General features: G+C 41.6%; 1 protein-coding gene across 6 annotated transcripts in view; it reads left to right on the forward strand.

Annotated features, from left to right (window-relative positions):
• Window positions 1-12491, forward strand: part of cacnb2a (calcium channel, voltage-dependent, beta 2a) — a 46660-nt gene extending 34169 nt beyond the window's left edge. For 5 of the 6 annotated variants that reach the window (XM_051899917.1, XM_051899919.1, XM_051899916.1 and 2 more), the window contains 3 exons: window positions 5158-5253; window positions 5647-5841; window positions 11190-12491. In XM_051899917.1, the coding sequence (XP_051755877.1) occupies window positions 5158-5253; window positions 5647-5841; window positions 11190-11744 (846 nt within the window). In that variant the 3' untranslated portion in view covers window positions 11745-12491. Of the gene's footprint in view, window positions 1-5157; window positions 5254-5646; window positions 5842-7543; window positions 7588-11189 lie in introns of all 6 variants that reach the window. The other variant, XM_051899920.1, reaches the window with a different exon arrangement.
• Window positions 12492-18593: the final 6102 nt, after the last annotated feature.

The raw sequence follows: 18593 nt of genomic DNA on the forward strand, positions 1-18593 counted from the left end.
TCCGCCCTGCATGCCATGGCCCTTTTGCAAGTTCATCAGGCAAAAGCGTTGATGGAAATGCCCCAGGGAGGTCTTGACCAGCAGCTGCTTGGGGAGCTGCGTGCCGCCACGGACCTCGCCCTCCGGGCGACTAAGGTGACGGCACGTTCTGTTGGTCAGGCGATGGCCATGCTTGTGGTCCAGCAACGCCACCTGTGGCTGACCCTTGCTGATATGAGGGATACCGTCAAGTATCGGTTCCTGGACTCCCCCATATCACAGGTCGGCCTTTTCGGCGACACGGTAGAGAGCTTCGCCCAGAAGCAGGCTGAGGCTATTAAACACGACCTGCCCCGGCGGTCCACTGCTGCCTCCACCCCGCCGCCGGCTGCACAGCTCTCCCATTCACACTGTCACCTCGCAGAGTCTGACCCCACTTTGGGCCACTGCGCCGTCCGAGTCGGGTTCCAGCACTTTGCTTCGTTGCCCCACCCCCGGTGCGTCTGTGGTGCCTTTGGTCCCGCTGGCTCGGTGTCTGGAAGCCTGGATAGCGCTCCCCAGCCCGTCCCGCTGGCTCATTCGCACTATCAGACTCGGCTATGCAATTCAGTTCGCCCGGCATCCCCTGGTCTTCAGGGGTGTCCACTACACTCAGGTGTCCCTGGACAATGCACCTGTTCTCCGGGCGAAGATTGCTGTCCTCCTGGCGAAGGATGCAATCGAGCCGGTCCCTCCAGCCGATATGAAGTCAGGGTTCTACAGCCCCTACTTCATTGTACCAAAGAAGGGCGGTGGGCTACGGTCAATCCTGGATCTGCGTGTCCTGAACCGGTCCCTTCACAGGCTGCCGTTCAAGATGCTTACGCAGAAGCGCATTTTCGAATGCGTCCGTCCCCAGGATTGGTTTGCAGCGATCGACCTGAAGGACGCGTACTTTCATGTCTCGATTCTGCCTCGTCACAGACCCTTCCTACGGTTTGCGTTCGAGGGTCGGGCATATCAGTACAAAGTCCTACCCTTCGGGCTGGCCCTGTCGCCCCGCGTCTTCACGAAGGTTGCGGAGGCGGCAACCTCAACTACCTCGACGACTGGCTCATCCTGGCCAGCTCGCGGGAGCAGTTGTGCGAACACAGGGACATGGTGTTAGCTCACCTCAGTCGGTTGGGTCTTCGGGTCAACTGGGACAAGAGCAAACTCTCCCCCGGGCAGAGGATCTCTTATCTCGGTATGGAACTGGATTCGGTCGCCCGGACTGCGCGCCTCACCGAGGAGCGCGTCCAGTCAGTGTTGACCTGCCTGAGTATGCTCAAGCGCAGGACAGCGGCCCCACTGAAACTCTTTCAGAGGCTCTTGGGGCATATGGCATCCGCAGCCGCAGTCACGCCGCTCGGATTGCTTCATATGAGGCCGCTTCAACACTGGCTCCGCGGCCGGGTCCCGAGATGGGCGTGGCAGCGCGGTATGTTCTGTGTCCCCATGACACCGAACTGCCGTCGCACCCTCACCAAGTGGTCGGACCCTTCGTTCCTGCGGGCGGGAGTTCCCCTCAAACAAGTGTCCAGGCATGCTGTGGTCCTCACAGATGCCTTCTCCATGGAGTTGCTAGCAGTACGTTGGTTGCTAGCAGTTGCTAGCAGCTCGAGTTGCTAGCAGTACGTCTTGCACTGGGCCGCTTCCAGGAGCTGTTGACAGACAAGCACGTACTGGTCCGCTCTGACAGCACTGCGGCCGTTGCGTACATCAACCATCAGGGTGGTCTACGCTCCCGCCGTATGTCGCAACTCACCCACCATCTCTTGCTTTGGAGTCAGAAGCATCTGAGGTCGCTTTGTGCCATTCACGTCCCAGGCGTACTCAACCGTGCAGCCGACGAGCTCTCACGGCAGCCTCCGCTTCCGGGTGAATGGAGACTCCATCCCCAGGTGGTCCAGCTGATCTGGCAGCGCTTCGGTGAGGCACAGATAGATCTGTTCGCCTCCCTGGAGACTGCCCACTGCCAGTTGTTCTATTCCCTGACCGGCGGCACGCTCGGCATGGATGCCCTGGCAATCAGCTGGCCCCGGGGCCTACGCAAATATGTGTTTCCCCCAAGTGAGCCTTCTCGCACAGCTCCTGTGCAAAGTCAGGGAGGACGAGGAGCAGGTCTTGTTAGTGGCTCCATACTGGCCCAGTCGGACCTGGTTCTCGGACCTCACGCTCCTCGCGACAGCACCTCCCTGGCCCATTCCTCTGAAGAAGGACCTCCTGACTCAGAGACGGGGCACCCTCTGGCACCCGCATCCCGACCTGTGGAAACTCCATGTGTGGTCCCTGGACGGGACGCGGAGGTTCTGAGTGATCTCCCGCAAGCGGTCGCAGACACTATCACTTCCGCTAGAGCTCCTTCTACGAGGAACCTCTATGCGCTGAAGTGGAACCTGTTCGTCGAATGGTGTTCCTCTCAACCAGAGCGAGAGGACCCCCGATCATGTTCAGTCAGAACCGTGCTTTCCTTTCTGCAAGAGGGCCTGGAACGAAGGCTGTCTCCCTCCACCCTCAAGGTGTATGTTGCCGCTATCGCCGCACATCACTATGCAGTTGATGGTAAATCGCTAGGGAAGCACGATCTGATCGTCAGGTTCTTGAGGGGGGCGAGGAGACTGTATCCTCCCCGGCCCCCCTCTGTACCCTCTTGGGATCTGACCCTGGTTCTTACATCTCTCCAGGGTCGTCCCTTCGAGCCTTTGCAATCAGCTGAGTTAAAAGTACTGTCCCTAAAGACTGTCCTCCTGGTTGCATTGGCCTCGCTCAAGAGGGTAGGGGACCTGCACGCATTTTCGGTTGACGAATCATGCCTGGAATTCGGGCCCGGTGACTCTCACGTTATCCTGAGACCCCGGCCTGGATATGTGCCCAAGGTTCCTACCACTCCCTTTCGAGATTAGGTAGTGAACCTGCAAGCGCTGCCTTCGGAGGAGGCAGACCCAGCCCTAGCTTTGCTCTGTCCCGTCCGCGCTCTGCGCCTGTACGTGGACAGAACACGACGCTTCAGGACCTCAGATCAGCTCTTTGTCTGTTACGGAGGCCAGCAGAAGGGAAAGGCTGTCTCCAAGCAGAGGATGGCCCACTGGATAGTGGACGCCATCGCCCTGGCGTATAAGTCCCAGGGCGTGCCTTGCCCGCTCAGGTTGAGAGCCCACTCCACCAGAGGCGCCTCGCTGACAGATATCTGTAGAGCTGCGGGCTGGGCAACACCTAACATGTTCGCTAGATTCTATAGCCTTCGTGTAGAGCCGGTATCTTCCCGTGTACTCGCTTCCACCAGCCGGTAGACGCGAAGAGCCCGTTCTAGTGTCGGCTTGCAATGACACTCCCGCCCCCTGGGCCGGATACGTGCATCCTTTTTACTCCAGTCGAGTTCCCCACTTGGCGAACCCCGTCGAGTTCCTCCACCTCCCCCACCTACTGACGTACGTCGAACGTGACCGACGGAAAGGGAACGTCTCGGTTACGTATGTAACCCTCGTTCCCTGAAGGAGGGAACGGAGACGTACGTCCCGTCGCCACAGTTGCTGTACCCTCGCTGTAGTGCAGACTAGATTGTCTCCTCAGCGAAAAACAGAGTGCGGTGGCATCTGCTCCCCTATTTATAACACCTGGTGGGGGCAGTGCGCATTATGCAAATATCGCACGCCAACTCCATTGGCCTGTTGTAGTTCACTCGAAGCTGATAGGGCTCTCTAGCGATATCCCAATTCGTCGGTCACTACTGACGTACGTCTCCATTCCCTCCTTCAGGGAACGAGGGTTACATATGTAACCGAGACGTTAGGCCCTGGGTATACTTCGTTTTTTTTTTTACACGTACGCTCCAATGCACAGCCTTACAAAGTATACTTCACTTGACTCATACGCAACGCATACACAGATGTTCGACGCATGCGCGGTTTTGAGCAATTTCTTGCCACGAGTTGCAACCCATGTAAATATATTTGTATTTTTTCATGCTAGAGTTGTACAAATGAGGGTACTTTCTAACCTCTTTACACAATCTGTCATCTACATGCCTCCATTGTCACTGTAGCTTGCATGCATTCCGGTCTGTTCTGTTTATGCAGTTTTTCTTCAACTACCTTGTGAATCGACACCCACAGGGCACGGTTGCCACCTTGTGGATAAAATAATTACTGCAAAAAAAATTAAATGCGCATGTGCGACCTATAAAAATCCGACAGTGCACGTATAGTACACGCATACTCTTCTGATGACGGAATTTGCGTCCCGCGCACTGTACGCTGACCCTCACGTACATGTAAAAAGTGAAGTATACTTTGGACTAATATTCTTGTTTGCCAGTTTAATTTGACCTAGTTTCCAATGTTCCTTCTCCTTATTGATTGTCATAGTTACTGATTAGATATTCCTTGTTATTGATAGCCTTCACATGTGTGCCATCTTGTTTTCTTTTGTGTATTTAAGCCCTCAGTTTGAGTTAGTTCCCTGTCTGGTATTGTTTGTGTTGAACATGCATTTGCTATTTCTAAAGCTCCTGTTGTTCTCTTAGTGTTCAATAAATAGTATTTAGATTATTCCTGAGCAACATGTGACATAAAGTTGCAATTTAGTACATTTAAAACAGGCGAGTATTTGCACTAATTGCAAATAGTGATGGATGCTATTTACACCAGTGTAAATGGCAACAAAAAGTATTGGTAACGTTTTACAATAAGGTTCATTAGTTAACTTCATTAGTTAACATAAATAACATAATAGTGAATAACACTTCTACAGCATTTATTAATCTTTGTTAATGTTAATTCTAACATTTACTAATACATGATTGAAATCAAAAGTTGTATTTGTTAACATTAGTTAATGCACTGTGAACTAACATGAACAAATAGTGAACTGCTGTATTTTTATTAACTAAAGTTAACAGATTAACAAATACAGTAATAAATGTATTGCTCATGGTTAGTTCATGTAGTTAATACATTAACTAATGTTAACAAATGAACCTTATTGTAAAGTTTTACCAAAAAAAAAAAAAAAAAACGATTTGAAGTACACTTCAAGTGTACATTTAAATTAAGCACACTTCTTTTTCAGAAGGGACCCTGATTGTCTCTCACATTGTCTTTCTGTCGTTCAACAATGACATTTTGCTGGAATATTGTTTTTGGTGTGTCCATCTTTCAGGTTTTGCAAAGGTTAATAAAATCTAGAGGGAAGTCCCAGGCAAAACATCTCAATGTACAAATGGTGGCAGCAGACAAACTGGCCCAGTGCCCTTCAGTGAGTTTACACACACACACACAGACACACACACACACACACACACACGCACACACACACACTTATTTTTGAATAATGCTAATTATAACAACAAATTAACTCAAACTCTAATTGTACTCCCAAAAGATCACAAACATTAACTGTACAAAAAAAATGTAAATAAATTGTATTCTAGATTTGCTAAACTTTCATTATTTAAAAAAATGTACTTTATTCCAAAGTGATTCCCTACATTTATATTTTATATAAGCAAAATAATTTTACTTGGTGTATTTTGCCAAACAAATTTGTGTATGAAGCAAACACTTAAATAATTACTTAAGGTAGAACTTGCATTCTCCATTCTCTAACAATTCATTTTCCTGTTCACACACTTGTTTCTTCTCTGTCCAGGAGCTTTTTGACATAATTCTTGATGAGAATCAGTTGGAAGATGCCTGTGAGCACATGGCTGATTACCTGGAGGCCTACTGGAAGTCCACTCATCCTCCCAGTGTCACTCAGACAAACCCTCTGCTAGAAAAGCTTACCACAGTGGCTGCAGCTGCCGTGGCCTGCAAGGAAACACTGTCTAATCCACAATTAAAGGTGCTTATGAAACTTACATTTTATTAATCTTTTGTCATGCTTAAAAGAAGCATTTTAATGTTGACCTAACAAAAAAAAGCACATTTACAGTACTTGATTATAATTTTAACTGCGGTGTGTTATTCGATATTACATTTAAAGTTAATATATTTTAAATGTATTAAATTGCAACTTCATCATTACAAATGTGTAATTACAAATATATTTAAATACATCACATACACGTTTGAATAGAAATGACATTAAAGTATGTTTTAGTTTACCATAAATGCATGTCAGTATATTCAGCAGTACACTTTACTCATATTTCAAACACAACAGAAGTTATGAAATTACAATATAGCATTTTAAAAATATTTTAAAGCCCTCACTCACTCATCCATCCTTATTTTTGTCATTTTGCATTAGTCGATACTACTTGCATTCTGTATAAATTGCATTTTGAATAAAATTAGCAGTAATTTATCTCATTTTAAAAATACCAAGTATTCTTAATCCTAAACAGATACATTTATAAAAACAACCACTCATGCTTCTGAATATTGCTTGAGCTAAACAGTGTAGACTGCTTAAAGGTACACTATGTAACTTATTTTGTTCAAAATTTAAAATGTCAAGTGTTTATATTTTAAACCTGACGGGATGGTTTTCGTGGGAAATTGGGTACTTATATCACTCGGCCGCGTCTCGTCATGTCCATAAATAGAGAAATGTTGCTCTGGCTACTTTGGCGCGTGTATGGTGTGGGAGTGGCATAGGTTAGTTGTCACAACGAGTGAGAAAGGTTGACATGGAGCAGCTAAATCTCAAACCTCCAGGAATCACTCCTTTTAAACAAATGCCGAACCGAGGAGAGTTTGTTGGTAAAAAGACAGAGCTCGTAATAAAACAAGAATCAACATTGGATTGGCTTTTTGGAGATGGTGAGAACTGAGAGACTTGCAATGTTGTAAAAGCTACAGAGATGGCATTTTTATTACTCAACAGGTGAGTAAGGTATTTCATTGAACAGATAAATTGCCATATGTAGCAGTTCATTATAAAGCATTATCTATTGTGAAGGGTCATTTCATTATTGTTGTTGTAGCGCTGTGCTGGAATTTATTTAAAAGGAAGTGCCGTGTCTATTAATGAGTATAGCTACAGTAACGTCTCCAGCTAGTCAGTTTGAGATCCTTTCCATCTAAACTGGTTATATCTCTTAAGATTAACAGTGAATGTTTTATAAGCAGTAGGATAACCATAATTATCCGCAGTCAGTCAGAGCCGAAGCACAACCAAAACAATCTTCCACAAAATGCATGCGGTTTTGTTTTTTTAACCACTAGAGGGCCAAAAGTTACAGTGTACCTTTAAATCAAGCCATTTTCAGAAACAGTCGCAATAAATAAAACTAAAAAAAATCATGAATAAAATCAAAAATCTCAAAAATCACACTTGTGAATAAAAAATTGATAATACAATTTAATAAAAATATTGTTTTATATATATAAATGGGCCATCTATTAAATAAAGGTGCAGTGTTGACAGCTGTTAAATCGGTTGTTGGGAGCGTGGCAGTTTAAACTATTAACATGACTCTTTAACTCAGAACTGTTATCACAATTACAAGTCATACTTCCATTATAACACTACATGTTGTAATATTCATATTTTTACGAATGTGCTTATCATTCTGTTGACAAACATTGCCGCTGCTCAGACTGAGGAGGTTACTCCTATTAAAGACGAGTAGCCTCAGTCACGGTGAGTGTGTGTGTGTGCAACACTGTCAACAATTTCAACACTGACACTTGGTCATGCAGTTCAGAATGGTGACATTTCATTAGTATTTAACCTGAAGGAATTACTCACCCAAAACCCAAAATGAAAATACTGTCATCATATTCATCAAACCCATATGACCTTTTCTTCGATGAAACACAAAAGATTTTTCAAGCTGCTGTTTTCCAGACAAATGGCAAGTTTTAATATGCAAAGCACGAATTAGATTTATGCGCATAAAGCTTTTTCATGTGTACTATTATGGTACTTTGGAGATTTTTGTCCTTTTTTTTTATCTTGACAGCGCATGTGCTTTCATTATATGTAAAAGACCAGAATCAACCTATGGAAGCTTGTTTGCGCCACTGAATAAAGAATAAAAAAGTTAACTGCGACTTTTTATCTCGCAATTCAGTTATAAACTCACAATTCTGAGAAAAAATGTCAGTCTTTTTTTCCTCAGAACTGGACTTTATAATTCGCAATTGCGACTTTATATCTCACAGTTCAAAGAAGTCAGAAAGTCATTTTTCGTTTATATCTTGCAATTCTGACATTATAACTCGCAATTGTGAGTATATATTTTGCAATTCTGAGAAAAGAAGTCAGAATTGTGAGATAAAAAGTCGCAATTATCTTTTTATTCAGTGATGGAAACAAGCCTCCATATCAACCTCCATTTTCCACAGAGGAAAGAAGATAATAGTTTTGAAATTGCATAAGGATAAGTAAATGAGGTCAGTTTTGGGTGAACTATTCCTTTGATAATCTTATTGTTGACTTTTAAGCTTTTTAATATGGAGTTATTGCATTCTAGGTAGTGTGATTGTAGATTTAATGTGGTTTGTAGTGATTTGCAGTGAATAAGAGACTTGCGTGTGTATGTGTGTGATGTATTAAAAAAATTTTATTGGGATGTTTTCTATGATTTTCTTACTGCAAAATAACTATAATTTTGGTAACACTTTACAATAAGTTTCAATTTATTAACATTGGTTATCTACATTAGTTGATATTCCTAACTAACAATGATTAATACTTTTATTAAAGCATTTATTAATCTTAATGTTAAGACAAGTCACTATAGGCAAAATCATTGTCATTTCATGCACTGGTCAGTTTTGAGATTTTGGCCTATTTGGGTTTCCATAAGATGCCTTTTTTCAGAATGGTAGAAAGAAAACTTCCAAAATACACATTTAAGTGTTTATTTTATTACACTTTATATTTATTTGTGTCTGTATATTTCGATTACAATACATAAATATAAAGCCAGTGACTTAAAAATATCCAGTTGACTGTATTTTCTGATTTATGGAGTGATAAAAAGAGCTATCCAAAATCCCCTCTGTAAAAACCTTTGAAATGAAACAAGAATGTTGAACTTGGCTTTATCCAATGTTCAGATGTATGTTCTGGTAATGCAATTAGTACACATTAGATAATGCCTCAATTCCATATTTAAATGTAACATTTCAGAAAACTTCTTAATGTCTTAACTGGGGAAAGCATGGTGACGGTTTACTTTATTTACCTGTAGTGTCTTGCCTTGGATACAACTTATTTTAAGAATGTATTAGTAAATGTTGAAATTATTTAAAGGGTTAGTTCACCCAAAAATGAAAATTCTGTCATTAATTACTCACCTTCATGTTGTTCCACACATGTAAGACCTTTGTTCATCTTCAGAACACAAATTAAGATATTTTTGATGAAATCCGATGGCTCAGTGAGGCCTGCATTGACAGCAAGATAATTAACACTTTCAGATGTCCAGAAAGCTACTAAAGATATATGTAAAACAGTTCATGTGACTACACTGGTAGAACTTTAATGTTACGAAGCGACGAGAATACTTTTTGTGCGCCAAAAAACAAAATAACGACTTTATTCAACAATATCTAGTGATGGGCGATTTCAAAACACTGCTTCATGAAGCTTCAAAACTTTACGAATCTTTTGTTTCAAATCAGTGGTTCAGAGCGTGTATCAAACGATCTCAAGCGTGATTTCAGTAAACGAGGCTTCGTTACGTCATAAGTGTTTCGAAATTTCAATGGTTCACCACTGGGGGGCGTGACTTTGGCAGTTTGATTCCGAACCACTGATTCAAAACAAAAGATTCGTAAAACTTCAAAGCTTCATGAAGCAGTGTTTTGAAATTGCCCATCACTAGATATTGTTGAATAAAGTCGTTATTTTGTTTTTTTGGTGCACAAAAAGTATTCTCGTCGCTTCATAATATTAACGTTGAACCACTGTAGTCACATGAACTCTTTTAAATACGTCTTTAGTACCTTTCTGGGCGTTTGAAAGTCTAAGTTAACTTGCTCTCAATGCAGGCCTCACAAGCTATCGGATTTTTAAAAAAATATCTTAATTTGTGTTCCGAAGATAAACGAAGGTCTTACGGGTGTGGAACGACATGAGGGTGAGTAATTAAAGACAGAATTTTCATTTTTGGGTGAATCCTTTAATGGACCTGAGCTAACATGAACTAACAATGAACAATTGTATTTTTTATAAACTAACAAAGATTAATGCATACTGTAACAAATGTATTGCTCATTGTTAGTTAACAGTGTTGCATTACAAGTAACTTGAGTTACATAAACAGATTACTTTTTCAAGTAAGTAGTAAAGTAACAGCATTACTTTTTCAATTTTAAATAAAATATCTAAGTTACTTTTTCAAGTAAGTAACGCAACTTATTTTTTCACATTTATTGACTGACAGCTCTCCTGTCCCCATGTTGAGAGAAATAAAGGTCAGAGGTGTTGTGTGCGCTGTGTGAACATGATGGTTATTGTAGTTCTAGACTAAATGTGAACATACATTTACTCATCTCACTTACAACATTCAGTATTCCCAAAAATGAATAAAAACAGTGAAATGCAACCACAGAATTTTACGCAAACCTGTAATAATTGACTATATTAAATTACACAAATATACTTTATGTATTTAATCACACTTTATTAACCAATGTTAATGATCTAATTCAACCATACTAATAAGCAAAAATTATTTTAGATTAGATTTAGAAATAAGTGTTGAACTTTCTTCTCCTGTATCCTATTCATATGCGATTCAGAATGGCAGCGCAGCTGAAAGGTTTGTTTGAGCGGCGCCCTCTACTGTACAGGTGTAAATATGCATTTCCTTCAGCCTGAGGCTTATTCATTTCACTTTTGGTGTGAAAAGGCCTTAACATTTGCCAAAAATAGAACTTTTTTGTTGTTATTAAAAAACAAACAAGCAAGCCCAGCCCAGGTGAGAAAAAGTAAAGCAAAAGTAATGTAACGCATTACTTTACATAAAAAGTAATTAGTTACTTTTTTAGGGAGTAACGCAATATTGTAATGCATTACTTTTAAAAGTAACTTTCCCCAACACTGTTAGTAAATGCATAAACAAATATTAATTAATGGGACCTTCCTATTGTAAAGTGTTACCATAATTTCCTTAATCGGAATTTGCCTTGTTTTCCAGTCAAAATATATAAACATCCTTGCAATTTTGGGTGTGCAAATAAATGAAATCCATATAACTGCATTGTTTCATGTGCATGTTGCTAAAACAGGGCACAGGCGTTGACCAGAAAGCAGATCGACCAGGCGACAGGACGGCCTTTTATGAAAACTCTCATTATCATCATCATCAAGGAAGTTTGGAAGAAGACGACATTGAGGAGAGAAATGCTAAAGACCAACAACCATTACAGAGTGAATGGAGAAGCCGTCACAAACATCACCATTCCTCATCCACACGGACTGAACAACACAGTCATCATCATCATAACCGCCACCATCACCACCATCACAATCGGGCGAGGCGGACATTTTCCAAACAAGAGACGTTAGAGTCCACGTATCCCGAGCCTATTGCTGGACACACACAGACTCACGAAGATGCGCACTCGCATCCGCATCACCTCGAAGAGGAACTGGACCCTTCGATTCAGCCAAACCATCATCACCATCACCATCATCGCGGGGACAAAGAGAAGGAATATGACCACAATGAGAGGAACTGCCGGCAAAGAGGAAAGCAGAGATCGCAAAGAGAACATCATCACGAGAGGGACAGGAAGCGAGGCGAGGCGGAATGGGCGAGAGAGCATTACATAGAGCAGTGACACAAACACACACACAAATACAACCGTGCCACACACACTCCACTGCTGACCTCTTCCATGGGCTTTGATTGCCTCACGTCAATGTTATGTGTTTTTACAGGATGTAATGTATATGACGTGTATCCATACAAGTTTTTTTCAAGTGTGGACAAATTAAAGACAATTATATATTAATTTAATATGGCATGAATGAAATTTTGTCTTTTTTTAAAGGTTGCCTATTTATTTTTATCTTCGCATTCCTGGTCTTATTGAATGAATCATAGGTGCACGTTATTCCAAAGAAAATGTTTGTTTGTAATTGTTTTTAAAATCAAACTTGCTCTGCCTCTGACACGAATTTTGTTTTCAGCTGATGTCACGTGAGTAGCAGTTTTAAAAATTAACGCAAGGAAAAATGCCAGCAAAAGTGACAAAAATGGCTAAATGTTTTTTGTTTTTTTTTTGTATCTGATATATTCCCTAAAATTATTTTTATTATTATTATTATTTTGCTGTTTGTTGAATATTCTTTTCTCCCATAAAGATGTCACATTACAGAAGTAAAATGTGTTGTGAATGTCATTTCATGTTGAATTCTCAACTGAATCTTCACTGCTGTTTTTGCGTAGTTCTAAAACAAAATAGGATATTTATTTTGTTGTGTGGATGTCATTTAGAATTGTTATTTAATGGTAATTATTTGTGTGTTAATGTTGCAAAGGTGTGTATTGCCTTGCTTATAGGATAAAGACATTAGAAAAATGATATGATAGTTTTGGTTTGTTTCTCCAGCAGTCCTGTGCTGTTTTAAACTACTGTCCTGACGAATTAACCAGGAGTTAATGAAATGCCACAGTTAAATTAAAAGATGACCATTTGTAGTTTTGTTTCCACTTGTATTGTCTTTGAATTGCTAGAGATTTGAAAGATACTCAGAGAGTATTTTAGGCTTTTGGTGTGTATTACATCAAAATGTGTTATTTGAGCTGTAACATTAAATTGTCCTTTTAGCAGTGAGACTTCTGTTCTTATAGTCAAAAAAAAAAAGTGTAAAATTGGGTCTTTCAGTAATGTTTTAGGGCCCAAGCCCCAAAAGAGCCGAGGCCCTATTGTTTTCCTGAGGATTATTATTTTTCAGTGACACTTTTGATGATTTAGAGTTTAACCCTTTCATTGCAGTGTGCTTTGGCAACCAGTTCAATTGTGGGGCACTGACAACATAGTTGTATATAATTAGTTTAATAATTAGGTTAATAAAAATTTAAAAAAAGACCTTAAATAAATACTGGACTTTCAAAATTTTGAGCTGCAAAAGATAACTTTGCACTCATTTCAAAGTGACCAATTACATCCTATGACATGAAATTAATCTAAATTTAAATGATCTCATGGATGTGGCTGTTGTTGTTCACAGTCATATTGGCACCAGCTTGCTGCAGTAAATGTGGTGTATTCAAACAACTTTGATTTAGTTCTATTACATTTCTATAAATGCACATTGCCCATCGTGCACTGTTGCCCTGAAGCCACCGGGGACACTGAGTCTTGGGCCCGTCGTCGCTGCTTGCAGCTATATTTGTTGTTGTGACCCACAGAATGAAGGAACAGCATCTGCAGTCTAGATACTTCTGGCCGTCATTTGAAAACTGATGAAAAATGGCAGACATCAATTTAAATTTAACTAAAATATAGAATTTGTAGTCTGTTGAGTGGGTAAAATGAGTAAAGAGTGTAGTCATCTACACAAATTGCCGAACTTAATAAGTGAGTTGATTATGTGATTCTATGCAGTTGTGCTCATAAGTTTGTGGAACTGCAAGATATCATTTAAAAAATGGATTAAAAAAGGATCATAAGCTTTTTTTGTTATTATTTTATTAACATATATTGCACAAGAAAAAAATTGAATTTGCACAAATGATCCTGTTCAAAAAAGTTGACATCCCCTATGATCTTATTATGCTCTGTAACTTCCTTCATGATCAATGGCTATTTGTATGTTATGTGATACTTGTTCATGAATCCCTGATTTTTCTGGGGTAGTTAAACAGTGACTACATGATGCTGAGATCCAGCTTTTCACACTGGAAGATCACTACTATTACCAAGAAAAACAAAAACAAAATCAAATCATTCTTCAGTCTTACAAATTAACTAATTTATGTACTAATACGTACAATATTGCATAAAAAAGATGAAAACAATAATTGGAAAAAAAAACATTAAATGGATATGATAAATGCATATTAAAACCCTGCCTGTTGTTCTGTATTAAGCTTGTGTGAACTTCTCACCATTTTTTATAAACTTAGCAATAAAAAAACCAATAGTATCAGTGTTGGCATTTTGTAGGAGGCTCTCAGGGGAATGTGCAAAATGAGCTCCTCTCCATGCTAATTCTGGGCGAAATCTCTGAAGTAGCCGTCGTTGGTCACATGACAGACCTGCTCCTTGCATCCCCTCTGATCCTAAATGAGGGACCTGGAAGAGGTGACAAACACAAGGTTTCACTCACTCTCAAACTGCCTTTGCTCAACCATATTATAATCTAGCCATCTTCAACAAACAGAGCATTGATATGCTGGGTTAACAGAACTTATCACATTGAGAAAAAAAAGAGGAAGTAGTTTTCTATAGTAGAAAATTTCTAGACTAACTAATTCCTAAGTGATTACGCTACAGTACAATAATATCATCCGTTATATGTAAATTGAAACTTTGTTTAGGCATTTTTATAATGATATCAGGGAATGTGTTTAGATTTTCAAGAGCTTTTCCAGCATTTTCAAGCAGTGGCAGTCTGCGCTTTTCAAGGGTGAGGAAACTATTTATAATAAACTTGTCACAGTCACGTTCAAGTTTGCCTTAGTTATCATGGACTTTCAGTTTGTTTTCCTTTAGCATGTGTTCCTTTGTTCTATTTTCCCACCACAATCCATCACCATGGACACTGCACTAATCATCACAGCTGTTTGTCATTTAAGTTAATCGTCTGTGTATTTAAAGGGATAGTTCACCCAAAAATGAAAATTTGATGTTTATCTGCTTACCCCCAGGGCATCCAAGATGTAGGTGACTTTGTTTCTTCAGTAGAACAAAAATGATGATTTTTAACTGCAACTGTTGCGGTCTGTCAGTCGTATAATGCATATCAAAGGGAATTCCATCTATAAGAGTCAAAAAAACATGCACAGACAAATCCAAATTAAACCCTGCGGCTCGTGACGACACATTGATGTCCTAAGACTGCCTTGAGCATCCGGTTGGTGAGGTCTGAATGCACTCTGATGCTGGAAGTGATCGCTCGCACTCATTGACATATACACGCGAGAGATCACTTTCGTCATCAGAGCGCGTTTTCAGACCTCTCCAACCGGATGCTCAAGGCAGTTGGACATAGTGGTGTATTAGAGGTAAAAAATGATATAAATACTGTTCGATTACTTACACAAACCGATCGTTTCGTGTCTTAGGACATCAATTTGTCGTCACGAGCTGCAGGGTTTAATTTGGATTTGTCTGTGCATGTTTTTTTGACTCTTATAGATGGAGCTCCCATTGCCATGCATTATACGACTGACAGACCGCAACGGTTGGAGTTAAAAATCATCATTTGTGTTCTACTGAAGAAACAAATTCACCTACATCTTGGATGCCCTGGGGGTAAGCAGATAAACATCAAATTTTCATTTTTGGGTGAACTATCCCTTTAAGTTCAGTTCAGTTGATGTGTCTTTGTCTGGTCTCGGTTGTGGTTGTGTTGGACTGTTTGCCTCTCTGTTGGATCGTACCTGTTTGGATTATTAAAGATTACCGGTTTATGCTCATCTTCATCTTCGTGTGTTCCTTACAGAAGACCAGACAGTGAAAAGATAAGCGGTGTGTTTTGTTGTTAGTGTTTTTTGTTTGATTTTTTTTGTGATTACGTGTTTTTTGGTTTCTTTCTGCACTATGGACCACTTTACAGCAGTTAAACTGTTATGCCTTGAGCAGAAAGAACCGCTCCCTCGAGGAACATTTGGAGGAATTCCTCAGCCTCATGCCAGCTACATCTTTCCCGGACAACTGCCTCTGGAGCTTCCTGTATGCTGGCCTCAACACTGCCACCAAGGAGCAGCTGTCCGGGGAAGGCCCTCGAGGGAGCTTCACCAGGTATGTAGAGTGGATGCTGGTGTCCTGTGAGTCGCTGCTCACAGTGAACATCGTCAATGACGACACCAGCCCCACTAGCTATCCAGTGGCCAGCCAACAACACCCAGACTGCAGAGATCGGCAGTCCGAGCCCACCGCAGGCAACGAGAGCGACTCCGCCGCGACGTACAAGCCAGTGCATACAAGAGCGACCAAGCTGAACAACGCTACCGAGCCTGAGCAATGCGTGCCTGACCAGGTGTGTAAGCCTTCATCCATCCCTCTCCCACCACCTCTCCAGAATGCTATTGACACTGCTTTTATTAGGGCCCGAACACCGATGGTGTGAGGACCCTATTGTAATTGCACACTCAATTATTCTTCTCTGAAATGAATCGCATTTTTGAGAGCCTAAACATGCTCAAACTCATGAAACTTTGCACACGCGTCAGAAGTGGTGAAAATTTACGTCTGATATGGGTTTCAGAATTAGGTGTGGCAAAATGGCTCGATAGTGCTTCCTACACAATTTCAATTAAGCGCCCTTCGCGCTACGTTTCACGTACAGGTATGAAATTCAGTAGACACGTAACAGCCTAATACCTAAAAAAAAAAAAAAAAGTCCCTGGGTGCAAAATCTGAAAACCCAACAGGAACTGAGATATTTTGAGTTATCTCTGCAAAATTTTTGCAGTTTTTGCCATTTCAAGACGTACTTTAACAAACTCCTCCTACGGATTTTATCAGATCAACATCATATTTGGTCAGTCTAATCTACAGGCCTTTGCGACGTTAAATTGCGAAGATCTTGAGTTTTCGCTGAAGGGTGTGTCCGTGGCGGCCTGACAAAATTCGATGTTTTGCCATGAAACAGGAAGTTGTTGTAACTCGGGCATACAATGTCCGATCTGCCCCAAACTTCACGTTTTATTAGAGTCCTGGCCTGAAGACATCTACATGCCAATATTCAATTACAGTCACAGCACCACTTGTGAGCAACAGGAAATAACATGTTTTATGCTGTGATTAATTCCTCATAGAGATTAAACCAGGGTGGCCCCGGATGTGAGGGTCCTTTCATCGCTGTTTACAGCTATAATTTTTTTTCGGATTTTGTATTGCCCTCCAAGCTCCTCTCCAATCCCTAACTAATCCTGCCACCCAATAATCGCTACCTCCCATCAGTCCCTCAGCGCCTCCTCTCAGTGGCGAGTCAACACTTCGGGCCCGCTGGGAGCCATCTCTTCCTGGCTGTGGGAAGCCAGTGGCTCCACCTTCTGCCTCTGCATGCTCCACTCCTCCTCGACCCGTCGCCCTGGCGCCAGCGCTCCTTCCTCCCTCGATGTCGGCAGTGACCATTGGGCATTCAGCCTCACCGGACTCCCTCAGTACGTTGGCTCCACCTGGGTCGGGCATCACTACACCTATGCTGCGGACTTGCGGGCTGGTCATTGCTCTCCAGCCCTCCACCCCTTCAGCTTCGGCCAGCTCCTCCCTCCCTCAGGCTCTGCCTCCACCCTCGGTCGCACCAGCTCAACTTCAGCCCTTCAGATCCCTACCACCATCTTGGGGGGTCGTCACTGCGGCTACATCGTGGCCGCCTTTATCTTCGGAGCCCCTTCGCTACATCGGCTCTCCGGCTGCGCAGTGGGCTCCTTCCTCCACGTCATCATTGCCTCCGGTCGTCCCCATGGTGGCGTCAGTGACAACATCACCATGGGGCGCAGTCTCAGCTGTGGCCTGGGTCAGCAACCATCTTCCTCTGCTCAAGGCTCCTCCATGGCTTTCACCAGCATTTGCACCACCCTGGACTCTTGTGTTCCGCCTCCTCCCGGTCGGCCGTCCACCTCCAGAACCACCACCTGTATCATCTGCCTGTTTCGCCATCTCATCGTCCTCCTCCAGGAGGGAGCGTTCTGTCACAGTCACGTTCAAGTTTGCCTTAGTTATCATGGACTTTTTAAATTTGTTTTCCTTTAGCACATGTGTTCCTTTGTTCTATGTTGCCACCACAATCCGGACACTGCACTAATCATCACAGCTGTTTGTCATTTAAATGAATCATCTGTGTATTTAAGTTCAGTTCAGTTGATGTGTCTTTGTCTGGTCTCGGTTGTGGTTGTGTTGGACTGTTTGCCTCTCTGTTGGATCGTACCTGTTTGGATTATTAAAGACTACCTGTTTATGCTCATCTTCATCTTCGTGTGTGTTTGCACAACCAGTGCATTACAAAACTACAGTAATTATAAATTTAGTTAGCAGAGTACACTATAGCATCTCACTTTATAATAGCTGTATTTAACTACTATGTACTAACATTTAAATTAATCATTTGATACAATGCACTTATTGTGTACATGCATGTTTTTACATCGTACTTAAACTTAAAAAAAAAACCTACATGTAATTACAGCTGTAATTAATTTCTGTAATTACATCTCTAATTACACTTTTGACCCTTCCTTTACACCTTAACCCACGCTTAAACCTAACAATACCACTAAACCTGTCTCTAACCTTACCCATATGATATCCCATTTCAATAGCTGCAGAAGTGTTTTGCAATACAATATGAACACAATAACTACAGTAATTGTACTTATTTTCTGATTTAACTACATAGTAGTTAAAGACACTTAATATAAAGTGTGACCCACTGTAGTAAGGTAAATTGCTATATGAATGGGGGACCACCAATTTTTTTTTGTCCAACAGTAAAAGAAAAAATCCACTACT

This window comes from Ctenopharyngodon idella, chromosome 7 (assembly GCF_019924925.1).
Source record: "Ctenopharyngodon idella isolate HZGC_01 chromosome 7, HZGC01, whole genome shotgun sequence".
Classification (NCBI taxonomy): Eukaryota; Metazoa; Chordata; class Actinopteri; order Cypriniformes; family Xenocyprididae; genus Ctenopharyngodon; species Ctenopharyngodon idella.